The sequence below is a fragment of the Passer domesticus genome, chromosome 4 (genome assembly GCF_036417665.1).
Source record: "Passer domesticus isolate bPasDom1 chromosome 4, bPasDom1.hap1, whole genome shotgun sequence".
Lineage (NCBI taxonomy): Eukaryota > Metazoa > Chordata > Aves > Passeriformes > Passeridae > Passer > Passer domesticus.
In genome coordinates this window covers 19,374,424-19,390,627 of record NC_087477.1, presented here as the reverse complement: position 1 = coordinate 19,390,627, position 16,204 = coordinate 19,374,424, and the positions used below count along the sequence as shown (strand labels likewise).

General features: G+C 41.7%; 1 protein-coding gene across 1 annotated transcript; it reads left to right on the top strand.

Annotated features, from left to right (window-relative positions):
• Positions 1-61: 61 nt before the first annotated feature.
• Positions 62-12,497, top strand: PGRMC2 (progesterone receptor membrane component 2). Its single transcript, XM_064416459.1, has 3 exons — positions 62-444; positions 10,120-10,275; positions 11,278-12,497. The coding sequence occupies exons 1-3, from the start codon at positions 117-119 to the stop codon at positions 11,373-11,375; spliced, it is 582 nt and encodes a 193-aa protein (XP_064272529.1). The 5' UTR covers positions 62-116; the 3' UTR covers positions 11,376-12,497.
• Positions 12,498-16,204: the final 3,707 nt, after the last annotated feature.

The window sequence follows — 16,204 nt, the reverse complement described above, 5'->3', positions numbered from 1 at the left end:
GGCGGGGCCGGCCGGGGCCGGCGGCCAATGGGAAGCGGGGGGGGCGGCGCGCGGGGGCGTGGCGGCGGGCGGGCGTGTCCCCGGCGGGCGGGCGGGCGCGCGCTGTCCGGGCAGCGATGGCGGACGATGGGCAGGCGCGGCTCAGGACTGAGGAGGGCCGGGCGGGCGGCGCGGCCCTGGCGGGCGGCGAGGTGCTGCTGAGCGTGGGGCTGCTGGCCCTGGCGCTGCTGGCGGCCTACCGGCTGTACCTGCGCTGGGGGGCGCGGAGCGGGCCGGGGGGCGCGGCCCGGCAGGGCGAGGCCGCCGCGCTGCCGCGCATGAAGCGCCGGGATTTCTCCCTGGAGCAGCTGCGCGAGTTCGACGGCGCTCGCAATCCTCGCATCCTGCTGGCTGTTAACGGCAAAGTCTTCGACGTGACCAAAGGCAGCAAGTTCTACGGGCCCGGTGAGACGGCGGGGGGATGATGATGGGGGCGGTCCGGCCCGGGACCCGCCGGCCGTGGTACACTGGTGATGCTCAGCGGGTCCGGGCTCTCCTCAGGCAGCCGTCATTTTCCCAGATGCCTTCATTCGGATCTGCCGTGGTTAATTCTTTTTTTTTTTTTTTTTTCCTTTTCTTTCCCCTTCTGTCTCTTCTAGTAGGTTTCCCAAGCGCAGCTGAGCAGTGCTTTCTTCGTTCTAGCGCTTACGGCTCAGGAGAGGAACCCAAGCAGCTGGTTATTTATTTAGGTGTAAATGCCATGTAGAGTGTGACTTTTAGTCAGGATAAAGATAGGCAAGGAGAGCTCTGGGATGAATATGTTGCTACTGTTGGGAAGAGTGCAGAAATCAAGCCAATCTTGTAAACAGCCAGCACTCCTCTCCGGAGAGGAAATGTGTATTCGAAGGTTCAGAAAAACGGGCTTCAGAGAAATGTTCTGGTTTTGTATTCACCTTGTACACTGTGAAACTGCAGCACACTTTCTCGTGATAAACAGCATTCTTAATGATGAGGTGGGTAAACTTACTGGTGAGCACTGTGTTCACGACTGATGCCAAAGGAAATGAGGCTTATGACTGCTGATAATTTTCTTCTTTAAACAATGGTGGTTTGGGAAACTTGCTCTAATCAAACTATGCAGGAGTTTTCATAATAACCGTGGCAATCTTCCTTGTGAGAGGGGTGGAGGAGAGAGAGGATATTTCCCGCTCCCCCAGGAAATAGTTCATGTTAAGTAATCATTTATTATTATTTAATAATTGAGGTTACAAAAAGAAAAATACAAAGCTGGCATGTTACAAGCCTTTGGTTCTTGGCGGGGAAGGGACAGGCAGTTCTGTGGTTGAACCGGGCTAGAATTTTGTAACTACTTTATGCTCCAAGTTTGTGATACCAGTTGCAGAAAGTGAACCTGCTGTAGTTGAATTGAAATGCTTTTTTTGGCTGGGTACTGTGAAAGTTCACGGTGGAATCTGAAGTACCTTGCCATGCTTGATGTTGTTTATTAACCAGTAAAGCTGAGAAAATGCAGCCTGGTGAGCTGCAGCTTTCGTGACACTTAATCAGGCTAGTTCTTTTGTCTCTCTTATTTAGGGGTTTTTAAGCTGAGACCTGTGTGCTGACATAAAATGCAGGTAATACACATGCTGCATGACACTTGAAACAGCAGTAAGCTGGCAGAGTGCTCTGTGAAATAATACTGAACCCTGATCTGAACATTGACTTTTTCCCTTTTGTGTGTCAAACTTGAGTTAATTGTTAGGCTCTCCTCTCCAGATACCATCAGTGGTTCACACTGTCAACCTTTGGAGGCCTGTTATTGTGAGGAAGCTAAAACTTAATGTTCTAGGACATCAGTCTGCTTTTTGATAACTGGTAGCTGCTGGTTTCCTTAAAAGCAGTGCTTCTAGCTTTTCATCAAGGGGGACAAAGGCTTTTTTATTTTTTTTGTCCCTGTAGTGAAAGATTGCCTTTTTCTAACAGGAGTGGCATCGTTTTTGTCTGTCAGATCTGTAACTTGGGATGTTGCATGTAAAGCTCAGCCATATGCATCATCAGCTGTGCATTCTCTGCCAGACATGATGATTTCTGAATCCTGCTGATGTGGTTTCCCTCTTTGGATACATATCAGGGAATTTTTTCTTGCAACTGTTTAGTGGCTGAAAAGAAGAACACTAGTAGATAGTTTGCAGCCTTAAAAACCTGAGAAGAGTTCAAGTGGAAAAGTCTCCTACAGCTGGTTGAGATCTTTTCAGAAAGGCTTCAGCCAGAGTATCCAGATGTCCACAGCAGTTCTCATGGAAATTTTATGTCTCATACCAGAGTGTGGCAAGGGAAGTGCAAAGCATACCAACAAAGCATGGCCACATTTTTACAGAAGAAAGAGCTGAGGACTTTGGCTTTGCTGACATTTCAGGCTCTGACTGTGAGCTTTTAGTAGATTGTTGAGGTGCTGATGTGAAGAGAGAGTGCTTCAGCTTTGAGTGCAGTGGAAGCAGTTGCTGAGGGCTCACTGTCAATCTTCAGCAAGTCTGCAGTGAATGCTGGAGGACGTGGCTGCCTCAGGTGGCTTCTCGTGTCTTCATAGCAAGGTCTGCTTTTCCTCCTCCAGTGAGTTTGGATGCCAAGGTGTTCCTCTTTTTTTCTACTTAGAGCAGAAAGTTTAAAACGCACAAAATTGTCATCTAGTCCAGATTTTTGTCCAACAATTGAGATTCCATTAAATTCCATTCCATTCCACCAAACTTCTGATTTTATTTAGAGTTCTCCTGGTTTTAAGTTTCCATCCAGCGAATCCTGTTATACTTTGGTCCATTTCATGGAAGAGCCCTTTATATACATACAGTGAAGGTATTTTTAAATAATGGCAGAGTGGAAGCCCTACTTTCAAACAGCCATGACTGAAAACTTCATTTTCTTGAACATTTAATCCAAATGTTTCCCAGGTTTGTGTTGTTTTTTTTGGGTTTTTTTTAATTGTTTTTTGTTTTGTTTTGTTTTTGTTATGTTGTCTTTAAGCCTTCTACAGTTTATCTCATTGGTATCCTGTTAGTCTCTGGTATCTCTTAATGTATTTTAGCTAAGAGTAAAAAAAGGCTACACTGCACATATAACCATCTGTGCCTCCAGAAACCATTTTGCTTACATTGAACTCTGAATTTAAAACTTACCTTTCAAGTTATTTTCTGAAATGCTGCTCTGTCCTGCAAATACACCATTTCTTTCAAGACTTCACTTAGGTGTATTAAATTCCACCTCTGCTTGTGCACAGATGAATAAGTGACCTAGAATGCTTTGACTGATTATCAAATCTAATTAATTGCCTTTCCCTTTATCATCCACAAACTCCAAAAGAAATACAGTAAACAATTAGTGGTACATTATTAAAAATATCTCATAAGCAGACAGTCAGAGAACCTCTGTTGGGATGATTTCCCATCTGTAATCACATCTCATGACTTAGGGCTTAGTCATTAATACTTTCTGTGTGTGCTGTGTTGTTTTTATATCTTAAAATGAGTGGCAGTCTTTTACTTTTCATTTACTGTAACATTGAACTTTGTGTGTTTGTTTGCATTGAGGTTTCTGGTTGTGTATTTGTCAGTAGAAGAGCATTGTAAGAGTTAGTATACTTTATGTCAGCAAATCTTAATATTTAGCAGTTAAATTTGCATGCCAAGGTAATGACATAAACAGGTTTTGATTAGCTTACTAAATACATTGTACATTTATGAAAAATACACATCTTTGAGCATGACAAAGCAAGATTATGTGCAACCCTGAGTATGCAACTATTCACGTCACTTCTATTTCTTAATGTTTCATGATCTTAAAAAAATCAATTTCCCGACTTTCCTTCACTGCAGTATGTTGTCACTGTCAACTCATCTCTCATTCCACTTGTCTTTCATGATGTCATGAAGAAGAATAGATTAGATAGTAGTAGTTCCTTCCACAAAAACATTCCATCATAGTTCATTTTCCATGAAGGAAAAACTGCCTTTATTTCATTGTAATAAACAGACGTCATTTTTTCCAGTAATTTGCATAAAAATAATCTGATGCTGTTGACTTTCTTTGGAAGTCAGTGCCATAAATTTCACAGTGTCTCTGCTGACCACATGGCAATGGTGCTTTTCCATACATCCTTTCCAAGGGTATGGTTAGAGTGAAATGTTGCAGGAGGGACTTTACATATGTTGTATTTGGAGAACACTGTTAAGGGTGGCCTTATCTTAAGAGCACAACAGGCTGAGGGGTTACAGATAAGTGCAGAGGATAGGACTGGGGGAAAGAAGTGTTTTCTGTAAAGTGAGAAAGGTCTTCTCAGTGGTTCTGATGTTTGTCACCTCTTTGGTTGTCTGTGTAGTGGAAGTGTCTCTCACCCTGGGATTCAGCTTTTCAGAGAAATAGCTTTTCTGGACAGAGAAGTGGAGTTCCAGCTAAAAGCAATAAAACTAAAAGGTGTATACACAATATTGGTGAGAGATTGTTTCCATACTTCTGGTTAAAGGGAGTAGTGCCTTTACTACCAGGGTAGAGGTGGTTCTGAGCCTCCAGGCCATGTTCATGGAGAGCAGTAAAGTGGTTTTGTGCAGGAAGATGAGCACTGCCTCCTCCTCTGTGTGTCTGTCAGCTCTCTCTTTCTTGTTTTTTAATTTTCTTTTTCACAACCTCAGTATATCTCTTAAAATCGAACACCTGTGTGTTTCATAAGAGGTCTGTACAAATTCCTAGCTCCTATTTAAACCAGTCATGTTCCAGTCACAGAATTCATTACGCTGGAAAAAACCTCTGACATCATTGAGTCACCTGATATTTGAGGGACCTGATCAAGCAGGTGTGCTCAAAGCAAGATAATATGGAATGTGATAGTGACATCACATGAATTGTTAGTTAGTTAATATGAATTGTTACTGACATGTAGATGTTAAGTCCATTTCACAGCAGCATCGCCCTCGCTGAATGAAAAAACCTGGCCAGCTTTGCTTGTCTTATTAGGAAATAAACTGGTGGTCAGAGCATTTCTCACTGAACCAAGATGTTGAATCCAGGTCCTGCTCAAGAATGCAACTGTCTTCTAGAAAGCTCCTGACTGCTAGCCTGTGGGCTCTCTTACCAGTGCTTGTTGTTTGCCCCTTTGGTAGAAATTGGGTCATTGATTCTTGCACTTTTTTTTTTTTTTTCACAGAATTAAAAGCAAGTAAGCAAAAGAGTGAGGCTCTCTGGCCTTGTGCCTGAGGAGTCAAGTTTAGACCCCTGTTTCTGGGCAGTTCCATCTTAGCATGTAGACTTCACATCTGTAGAGTTCCCATTTAGCATGTGGATTGGTCTCCTAAGAACACATACTTTCCATGCAAGTTGTAACTTAAAATTGACCCACATCTTCCCTTTCATGTAAATCTGGAGCAGTAAAGTTAAAATTATGTCACCTTGATAAATGTTATTAGAAACCTTCTGCTTTCAAGCTACATCTCCAAATGGCTTAGTCTAACTTTGAGCTTTTTCATTCTCTCATGAAAGATGCAACACTGAGCAAACACGTGTCAGGATTCTGACAGAAAATTTGAAACAGCCAGTGAATGTTTCACTTCAGTTTGGAGTGGAAAAAGTAAGCAAAGTCATAGAATAATGTAGTTGTTAATAATTTTGTAGCCTGTCTCTCTTTGCCCTGACTCACATTAAAGGGGACATTAGTCCTTATTCTTGTCTGCAGATTAACATGTGTTGTCCATGAGTATCTAAACTTCAGGCAAAACTGGGGTTTGTTTCCAGTAGCTGTACAGAGCCCACAATGCACGTTTGGTGATTGCTTTCAAGTGCTTTCTGACTAGTTAAAGAAATCAAAGCTGCTGGTTTAAAACTGAACCTTGTTAACCTGTGTGCCTTCTGTAGAGAGATCACATGGGCCTTGTGAAAACGACCACAATTCTTAGCTCACCTATCACTTCATTAGCTCTAAAGTCCACATGTGGCTGTCTGTGGTGTATTCCCCGTGCTGCCCCTTGGAGCCATCCAAAGTTCAGTGTACAACGTTGCTGGTGTTGGAGCAATAGTCTGGGATGTTCCACAAAGCTGCTACCAAACTGACATGGTCAGGGAGCTTTTGGCAACCAGGAATATACTCTGAAGGTGGATCCAGCTTAGATTTTGCTGGGGGAACTGTTGGCCAAACTGGCTGAAAATTGAAATGTGTGTTGTTCCAAGATCCAGTTTACCCTGTTTTTTGGAGGAAGTGACTAGAAGCAGTGCTTCCAAATAAAAACTTCATGGTTCAAAATTTTTAATATGTTGCTTTAGGTTGAATAGATTTTTTCCTTGTCTGCAAAGAGAAATTAAATCTTCATTAGAGAACCAAACCTGTGCTAGGAGATGCAGAAATCTTGAATGTATTTTTATTGTCTGAAGAGGCTTTGACTTTACCAATTCTCAAGGTACCCAGTTTATTGTGAATAAAGACGAATGTCAGGCTGAACAGGATGTCAAGTTCATCAAGGCTGCTAAGTTCTTGACTGGATTCTGAAAGGAAGTGAAGCTCTGCAGGTGGTGGGTAGCGATGTTTTGCATGTGTTGTAGCTTGGAGAAGGGTGTACTTTATACAAGGTGGAGTTGTAAGGTGGATGAGGACTTTATACAAGGGAAATGCAGTGTATGAACGTGGAGGTACAGATGTGGAGATAGGCAGGCAAATATGTGGGCTTGATAGCTGGTCTCAGGGCTAAAATAAACAAAGGCTCTGGAACAGAGGGCTTTAAATGTGAAAGCTGTGATGGGAATAAAAGCATTCTTCAAGGAGCAGCTTTCCTTTATGGAAGCCTAGTACCTCCATGTAACCAAGTAACGTGTAGCAGATGTGTTTTAATTGGTTTTTACGCTTCCCTGACTCCTGTTGTTGCACTATCCCAAATAGGAGTGGGAGAGGAATTTTTTAAATATATATTTGACTGTGAAATGGCTAATTTGGGGATACAGCAAAACAAAACAAAAAAAAAAAACACTGAAATTTTGTGATATGGTCCCAGAAAGTTGCTTTGGTTTACATACCTGTGCTACAAGCCACTGTTCCTGCCCTCTCTTCAGCGTGTCTGTCCTGTCATGCTGCAATCAATTATTTACAGCAGGAGCCAGGCTAAATAGGTGGGCAGACAAAAGGAAAGGAAAGAAGACCTGTGGGTAGGGCCTGCAGAGTAAATTGCATCAGGCCATGAAAGAACTCCGTGGGAGTGTGTCTAGGATTGCACTGATGTCTCCACCTCAATCATGTTCCTGAAAGATATTTTCTCCCTGGGATTTTATGTGCTGGCACCTTCCTGGAGACATCCCCAAGTGCAGTGAAATCTGATATGCAAAATAGCTTTTTCAGACTGTTGCACCAGTTTTTTATATAGAAGTGAGTAATAGACTAGGGGTTAGAGCAGAACCCCAGACCTGTATGTTTTGTATTAATATAAAATACTGTAGTTAAACTCTGTGTAGAAGCACCTAAATTGAAGCTTTAAATCTTGAAGTAGATCTTGCTCGTACTGAGATTGCTGAACTTCTGCTTTAGGAACCAAGGTGAAGCCAAGCTTGCACCATTTGCTAATAATCACAATTCAATATTTACCTTTTAGTATAGGATTAAAGAATAGAACACATTTCTAAGTCACATTTGCAGAGCTGGAATTTAAAATGCTGTCTGCCGAGTCCAAAGGTTGGTTTTTACAAGTTAGCATTCCACTGAGTGCCTGGACGTGGCTTGATGAGTCCTCTGTGACTTCTGAATACTTCTGCAATAAACATTCTGGAATCTTAAAGTTCAAATTCAGTTTTAGGAAAGAATAAATCCTTGGTATAATAGCATCTGAGATTAGATACTTGCAGAAATTTTGCATGTATTCTGAAAATTTTCATGCTTTTAATTAAGTGTGTTACTGAGTTTTAAGAATGTTCAGTGCTTGATACAGAAAAATATAATTCTCCTTCTAATATAAATAATTGGAATCAAGCTGGTGGACCAAGAGGTGGCATCTTCAGCTGGTGCTGTGAAATTCTATAAACCACTAAATGCAGGGTAGAAGGGAAGGGTAGCAGGGTGCTACTCTGATTAGCCAGAGTTTGGAAAGCACCTTGTGCCAGTAGTAGGAGTTATGGACATATTTGCTTGAAACACTTCAGAGAAGGAAAAAAATGGGGACAGAATACTGTTAGTGGAGTCACTACGTAACAATTTCTAATTGCCTTTAAGGATTTACTAATTGTGGTGTTTCTGAGTTCTGTTTTTAGCTCCCATGTTCTTCATTTAGAACATCAAAAACAAGATCATTTGAATGAGCAGTCATTGAGTTTTGCTTGAAGCAGGACTTTTTGCTTGAAGAAACTGTTGTGTTGCAGATGATGGTCATTGCTGCCTCTTAGCCTGTCCTGTGGAAGTGACCAAGCACATGGAGTGCATTGGTATAGGATTGATTTCAGTCTCTAAATCTTGCTTTGCAAATAAATACCTAACTGAGGATGCAGATAGGAAAGGTAGCCCTCTTGGCTTTGTTTCCCTGAAGTACTGTACCTGTAGTCCCTGATTCCTGAGGTAGTTCTCATGAGTGCCGTTCTTGGAGCTAAATACCTGAAAGGATGAGCACAGAGATGCTGTTCATCAATAGGGTCAGACTGGTACAGTGCAAACTTCCAGCTGGTAGTTCATTCTCTAATACCTACTTCTTGTGAAATTGTACTTTGAAATCAGTTGGTTGATTTCCAGAGAGAGAAGGGAATTGTCTTTGGCACACAGGACAACCTTCTGTTCTCAGGTTTGACTCTAAGCAGCTTACAATGCCAAGCACTCTGGGGTGGAGAGACAACACCAGTTCTGTTGAGGACATCGTTTCTTCTGATCCATATGGTGCTCAGGTTCCCTGCTTCAGGAATTGTGCCTGCTGCTTCCAGCCTGTGTCCCAGCCCTGGAGTCAATGCCCAGCAGGAGCAGATAGGTGTGGTGGCTGCAGCAAGCGGCCTGGGAGGAACCAGCCTTTCAGAATGATTCCCCATGGTTCATCCTGCTGCAGAAGAGGTCTGAGGTGCTCCAGCAGGCAGTAGAGGGGCTGAAGGACAGTGTGTTGCCACTTGATTGTGATCATTCTTGCCCATGGGTGCTGCCTTTTCTTCAGTCTGATGGCCACTGTTGAGAGGTAAGCCAGAGAAGGGTTCTGGCCTGTTCACCCCCACGTAGGGAGCACTCTGTGGCAAGCCTTGGGTGTCTCTGGTGCTAGGCTGCTGCAGTTAATGCAGAAAAATTTTAAGTTATATTGTTTCATTTTTTTGGTTTTTTTGTATTGGTTTGGGGTTTTTTAATTGATCAGAATTTAAGGTATTTGGTTTTAGGTCGAGAAAATCTTATGATAACAATATGCCTAAAGTTCTTTTAGTTAATTACCCTGCAAATTGTTGGTTTGTAAACCATCAGTTTCTCTCGGTAATAATATTTATTTCACAGTCATTGCTCAAAATTCTATTGGGATATTTGTTCTGCTTTGCATTGGTCAAAAAGCACAGAGGAAGCAGTTGCTTTATATTCCTAATGTGACAATTTGTGCTGGTTTCAAGAGCATTACAGGCTAGGGGTATAGGTGATCTGCTTCCCAAAAGCAGTGAGGTGATTTCCTCAGAAGTAAGAAGTGTCACAAAAGATACAGAAAGTTCTTGTGATTCTGTAAGTGAAGTGAAATCATTAATTAGCCCTCTTAAGTTCTATTTATTTATAATAATGGATTTCTAATTAAGATGTCTATGCAGTTTGCTTCTGTTCATATCTGACTTGTAAATATTCAATGTGTTGCTTAATATTAGTGTATTTCTTTTGAATTCCAGCCTCTGGTCCCTTTGGAATTTGCATCAACTGGCTTGCATCAACTGACAGGGATTTTTCCAGATATCCCTTCAAAGCTATTTTCCTGGTTCTGCTTCTCTCAGCAGACTTATCTCCTAGTGATATTAAAGATTGAATTGCAGTGCTGTTGAATGTCAAACAGCCATGGCATTGAAAGTGCTGCTGTTCCCATCACTGCAGAAGTTTAATGTATGGCTTTGGCAGACTACATAAAGAACTGAGCTTTGGTTACCATAAACAAAGATGTGAAGGTATCAATTTTGTCTTTTTGTTTTCAGAGGGTCCATATGGAATATTTGCTGGCAGAGATGCCTCCAGGGGACTAGCAACTTTCTGTCTAGATAAAGATGCACTCAGAGATGAATATGATGACCTATCGGACTTAAATGCTGTACAGATGGAAAGTGTAAGAGAGTGGGAAATGCAATTTAAAGGTAAATTCTGAAATTATCAGCTTAAGGAAATGCTTTTAATAAAAATGACTGATTTGGGCTTGGGGAAGTTTTTAAAGAGGTGTTGACAGTAATACTATGACAGAATATGCTGAGTTGGAAGGGACCCCCAAGGATCATTGATTTCAGCTCTTAGCTCTGCACAGAACCATCCCCAAAAATCCCACTCTGTGCCTGAGAGCATTGCCCAAACACTGCTTGAAATCTGTCAGGCTGGTGCTGTGACCCTGGAGAGCCTATGCCAGTGCCCAGCCACCCTCTGGGTGAAGAACCTTCTTCTAATACCCAGCCTAACCCGCCCCTGACACGACCTGAGGGTCACCACAGCAAAGTGTCTGCCCCTCCTTGTCCCCTCATAAGGGAGGTGTAGACTGCAGCGAGGTCCCCTCTAATCTGTGTGCAGTGTAACTGTTAGGACCAGACCAGGGATTTCAGGCCTTTCTTCCACAGAGTCTTTCACTCCATGTCAATATAGCTTTTATAAACTTTTAGTTTTATACATTTCATTTCTCCCAAATCTCATCTGCTTAGCTGGTGGAACTCCTGCTCGAGGTTGTTGGCTTTGGATGCCATGGAATTATCTTTAGGACTAAGAGTTGTTTTAACATGAAGGGTTGAATGAGTTTGTTTTAAAATAATTTCTGACAAATGAGGAATTATGCCTCTGGAGGGAGGGGGAATCATTTTTCACACTAATTGAAATCAAAACAGGCTGAAGGATTGAAGAGGGTTGGTTTTTAGTCCTTGGATGATAAATCTTGCCTGATCAGCTGGAGGAGAATGGACACAAAGTACTCACAGTTAGAGAAAATAATGGCAGAAAGATTGCTTTGGGAGGCTGAGCTTGCTGCTAAATTACCATCAGTTTCAGTGATTGAGATTTAGAACTGTAGTGTGTCGGAGAAAAAGTGAATTTGTAGTAGTATGGACTAGCAAGCAAATGCAGCTGTATTTAATTGTAATGGAATCATAAATCTCTTTCAGAAAAATATGACTACGTAGGTAGACTCCTAAAACCAGGGGAAGAACCATCAGAATACACAGATGAGGAAGATACCAAGGATCACACTAAACAGGAATGAACTTTGTAAACAACCAAAGTCAGGGGCCTTCGGAACTGCAACCTCTTATTCCCCATCACAGAATGTCCTGCATCTTTGGGTACAGTTCATCTGCTGCGAAAAAACATTCAACAGGTTTTGTACAAGGAAAATAATATACTCACAAATGAAGATTTGAATACTAGACATTCTTTGTGCTGCCAAATTTTTTGTTGCAGTTTATTTGTAATGTCTGGTTAGGCTTCGTTAGTGAAGAGGGGCCAGGGATTTAAAGGCAAAAATGCTATTCCTTTTTATCAGTAAGCTGAAGCCTTCAACTAGTGTACCTTACAAGCTCTCTAAAAGACGTGACTCTTCAAGCTCAGAGGAAGGTTTGAATCTTGTTTCGTGTGTGTCTTCTCCTTCAGCATTAAAAGAAAGATGTGTTCATCCACATCAGCATCAGTAGGTGAGACTACTGAAGCCGGTGTTAAAAATGTGAATTTCCAGTTTTGTTTTGTGTGTGGGCGTTAGTAGCCCGGCAGAATCCTTCAGTTCTCTAAGAGAAGTCCACGTAGATTAGGATGGGGATAAAATTCATCCTTTTCTCAAAAGAATTGGGTAAAATAAGTTTCTTCTACAACAACTATTATCTGAAGCCTGCCTCTCCCCCTTTTTCCCATCCTCTAAATCAAATCAAATATTAATTGTGCCTTATTTCGCTTACATAGACTTGAATTGTTTTAAGGGACAGCCCCCAAATTGCGGTTTCATAGTCACTACAAGCAGCAGTGAGACTGAATTGCAATGTTCTGTTGACTGGAAAACCTTGATGTCATTCTGTGTATAGAATGTAAAAGAGGAGCACTCAGTGTTACTGCCATATGTTAATACTACATATACTTAAATTAGCATTGTGATGGCCAAATGCATACTCCCATGCTTCTTTTTAAGGAATTACAAACACACAAAAAAAGTCTCCCTTCCTCCTCTTCCAGAAGCTGCCTAACTTTTGGGAGCATAGCCTTCACACCCCCGTAGAGTGAAGGGGCGTTGCGCGCGTGTGTCTGTGTGTGTGTCTGTCTGAATGCAAGACTTGGGAGGGATTGTTTCTGCAGATATTGTAAATACGAGTACCATTTTAATAAAGCATGTACAATACCACATGTGCTGTCAGACTTTGTGTAGAAGCTGGTAAGCAGAGCTGGAATATGATGCAATAAAAAGGGGGAGAAGTCTTGGATAGATGAAGCAGCCACTGCTCTTTGTCCTGGTGGATTTTTTTTCCCTTTCAAGTCCCAGCTGTTGAGGAATCTCGAAGACTTACTCAGGTAAGCTGTATTTAAGAGACTAAACTTATGCCAGTGAATTTATGGTGGGGAGTGGGGGGGAAAGTGATACAAATAAAGCATTGTAGTAACTGAGTGCAACATATAAGGAATATGTCACATGGCATTAACAGGACAAGAACAGCAGCCTCATGGGTTATGTGTGTACCTCTGGTTGCAGATTTCAGCTGTGTTAAGTCTACAGTAACAGTTTGTATATATACATTCTGTTGAACCGTAAACTGAAATTCGAGGGATGATTACTTTTTTTTATTCCTATTTGAGTGAAAGAGATTCATGTTGATGTAAATGAAACAAATAAACAAAAACTCCTCTGTGGAATCGTGTGTAACTCACATGTCCTGGAAGGCAGAGTGAACTCTTTTTCATATCTAGCCTTGAAATAGAATTGTTTTGGCCTGGAAGAAGTAACAGAAATGGAGCTGTTTCTCTATAGAAGTGTTTGCAGGCTCCTGTAGAGGCTGGACACGCCTGGGAGGTGTGAATTCAGTGAGCACTGGCTCCTGTTTGAGTCACATCCTTATAAGCGGAGCAGTGGTGCAGTGTCCAGGCTGGGATTGAGTGTCTGCTAATCATCTAACTCTGCTGAAATGCTGGGCATGCTGCTGTAACTAACCACAGAAATATGTGGCTTAGATGGAGCAGGGGGAACCAACAGGATAAATAAAAGCTTCCTTGCACAGGACAGGGGCTGGGAGTAATTAAACACCAGTTCTATATCTGGATGCTTCGCTAGGGAATTTTTTTCTTTTAGGTAAGTCTCACTATGAAAGGTTTTACAGTACATTTACAGTATGCCTTTCACTTTTAGCTATTGCACAGCTGTTGCACCTCGTCACGGCACCCAGTTTGTCTGGCTGTGGAACAGGAAAAGGCAGCTTGCCCAACCATCCCTTAGGACAATCGGATAGGTGTTTGTCCCCAGGCTTCCACATGAAAATACATGTATGTGTTACAGCTTCTACTGTAGAGAGTCATAGCTGGAAGTTCCTGACCCTTGCTCTGAGTTTCTCTGCTCTCACTCAGTGCAGCTGTAGCATTAGCTACTCCTCATGCTTGTATCTAACTTCCTACTGCTGCAAGAAAGGTAACTTTTGAAGGGAGAGTGGTTTTGTATCTGCTGTGACTTACTAGCCCAAGTGCAGTCTTTTCCTTTCCCTTGCTATCAGAAAGGCAGTGAAGCTTAATCACAGTGAAATGACGTGTAGTTCTGTTGTTTTAAAATTGCTTTAGGAGGACAATACTTAAATTTTAGCTTTCAGGATTAGCTGAACAACAAGATGGGTAAAAGGTGAGTTTTGGTTTGAAGCACCTTAATGGTAACTGAAGAATACAAAACTTGTCCATGGCAGCAGAACATTGCATAGAATTAATGTCTATTAAATTTAAATTTAATTAAATTAACCTCATCCATCCTACATACACAGTCACTAGTGATCTAAAGCTGACAACCTAAAAAAGTGCTTTAAAGCACACTGTAGCTTTCATATTTATAAAAAGTTGACACACAGCATAATTTAGCATAACATCAGATCCATCCAAACTTCAGTGCAATTATAAAAATTTGATGGAGGCGTTCAACCTTGGAACATTTGTGTCAATCTCTTGGTCAAAATTCACTGTTAGATGAAATGACAGGCATGCTGATACTGTGGTAAATTTTGTTTAAGCAACATGAGGGTCTTGATGGAAGAATGTCTCATCTTTAGAAACAAAATGAATTTCCAGTTTCATATATGACTTGTTTTCCTAGGCTAGACTTGGTGTTAAATTAGTTTTAGTCATCATTTGTTTTGACACTTCTGCCTCATTTTGTACACCATTTCCCAAAAATGCTTCATTTTGGCAGTAGATGTATTTTCAAACCTCCTTGGTTTAAAGAGGAAAAAAAAGTACCGTGTTGTTAGTTGATCTGAACATTTTGAATTTCCAGTAAGGACTACAGAATTATCTCACATGCTTGTACTTGTTTGTATCTTTTTTTTGAGCTAGATCTACTTTTCCTTGACTAAGGCTTAAATTTTCCATCATTCAGACTTGGACATAGCATATAAAATCAGTTTGGCATTCTGCTATGGATGTTGTTTCACTTTAAATATCTCAGTCCTGATCTATTTTCTAACTTTTTTTTTCTTCCTGCAGAATCAATTTGATTTTACTGTCTGCTGTCAAAGGCTTTATTTGAGTCTCTTGGACAATATTCTGTTTGACAACACAGTAAGAGTTGGTGGGGTTTTATTTCCTCTAGGAAGAGGTACTATTCCTCTGTATGGAACAGTGCAAAATATTTGGCTATTTATTCCTTTCCCCCTAAACATCAGCAATAATGTAACTCTGGCCTTGCAGACTTGCTTACAGATGGAAAGCAAATCCTTCTCCTGGCTTTTGATTTATGGCTAAAGGTGAATGTTTCGTAACAGGTGCTCACAGCTTGGGTCTAAGCTTGCTTTGACACAACCTGTGTGCCAGGTGAAGGGTTGTTTACCTGAAATCCCAAAAGCACAGAGGCTGAAGACAGCAGAGAAGAAAGCTCTTGAGGTGACAGATCGAGCCTGGTGTAGCTGTGGGAGTTGTCAGGAGGAGATCCTTAGCTACTCTGAAGTGTCCTCTCCCAGGGAGTGTCATTTGTCACCTCAGCAGTGCCTCAAGCAAAGGCTGCAGCCACGAATACAAACTCGTGCATCCATTCTAATGCTTTATCTCCCACAGAAATCCAAATCCCTGTTAAAACACAGACAGGCTACTGCTGCTCAGTGTAGGAAAACATTATCTGCTCTCCAACAGGAACCAAGAGCCAGCTTGAATCTTCCATTTTAGAAAGCTGTTTAGAATCCAGTATTTTGAGCATGATAAAAATCTGGTTTTAGACAGGGTAACATTTTGAAGTGTTTGTACAGCTATTTGTTAACAGAAGAAATAAAGACAAACCTAAAAATTCTTCAGCAGGCACATGGGAGAATTTTTAGACAAGGTCCAAGACTTGCAAAGTGGGCAGTTACAGACCACTGTCTTAAGACACAGTCAAGGTTGGAATAAATGGACCTAAAAGGCATGGGAAAGGATGTTGGATACACAGCTATGCCCTTCACCAAGGCCCATCAGTTCCTGAGAGGTGATGAACCAGACAGTGAAACCATCAGCAGTGCAAGGATTTTTTCCACTATCTGCAAGGGAAGAGAGGGAAGATTCAAGCCCGTGGGAAGTGAAAGGGGCATTCCTGAAAGGCAGCCAGAGCTGTGGATGGACTGGGGTGGTGTTTTTGTCCAGCTCACTAAAGGGACATGGAGCAGCTGCAGAGGCCAGCAGGTGAAGTGTTCACTCTCATTGCCTTGCCCCACGTTTATCCTTCACCTGTCATATTTTTGACAAATACCCAATCATATGACAAAAATAAATCAATATTCTTCTCTGGATTCTTTTGAAGAAAGCTGGCTTGCATTCCAGGAAGCACTTCTGCCTTTACCAGGCTGTTTCCCCAACACCTCAGTGCAGTGCAATTCCCATGCAAATCTACAGCCCTCC

Bases quoted from the DNA above. Each gene is read 5' to 3' on its own strand.
- PGRMC2 (XM_064416459.1), top strand. From the start codon at position 117: ATGGCGGACGATGGGCAGGCGCGGCTCAGGACTGAGGAGGGCCGGGCG. The intron at 445-10,119 runs GTGAGACGGCGG...TTTTGTTTTCAG, and splicing joins CAGCAAGTTCTACGGGCCCG to AGGGTCCATATGGAATATTT. The intron at 10,276-11,277 runs GTAAATTCTGAA...AATCTCTTTCAG, and splicing joins GTGGGAAATGCAATTTAAAG to AAAAATATGACTACGTAGGT.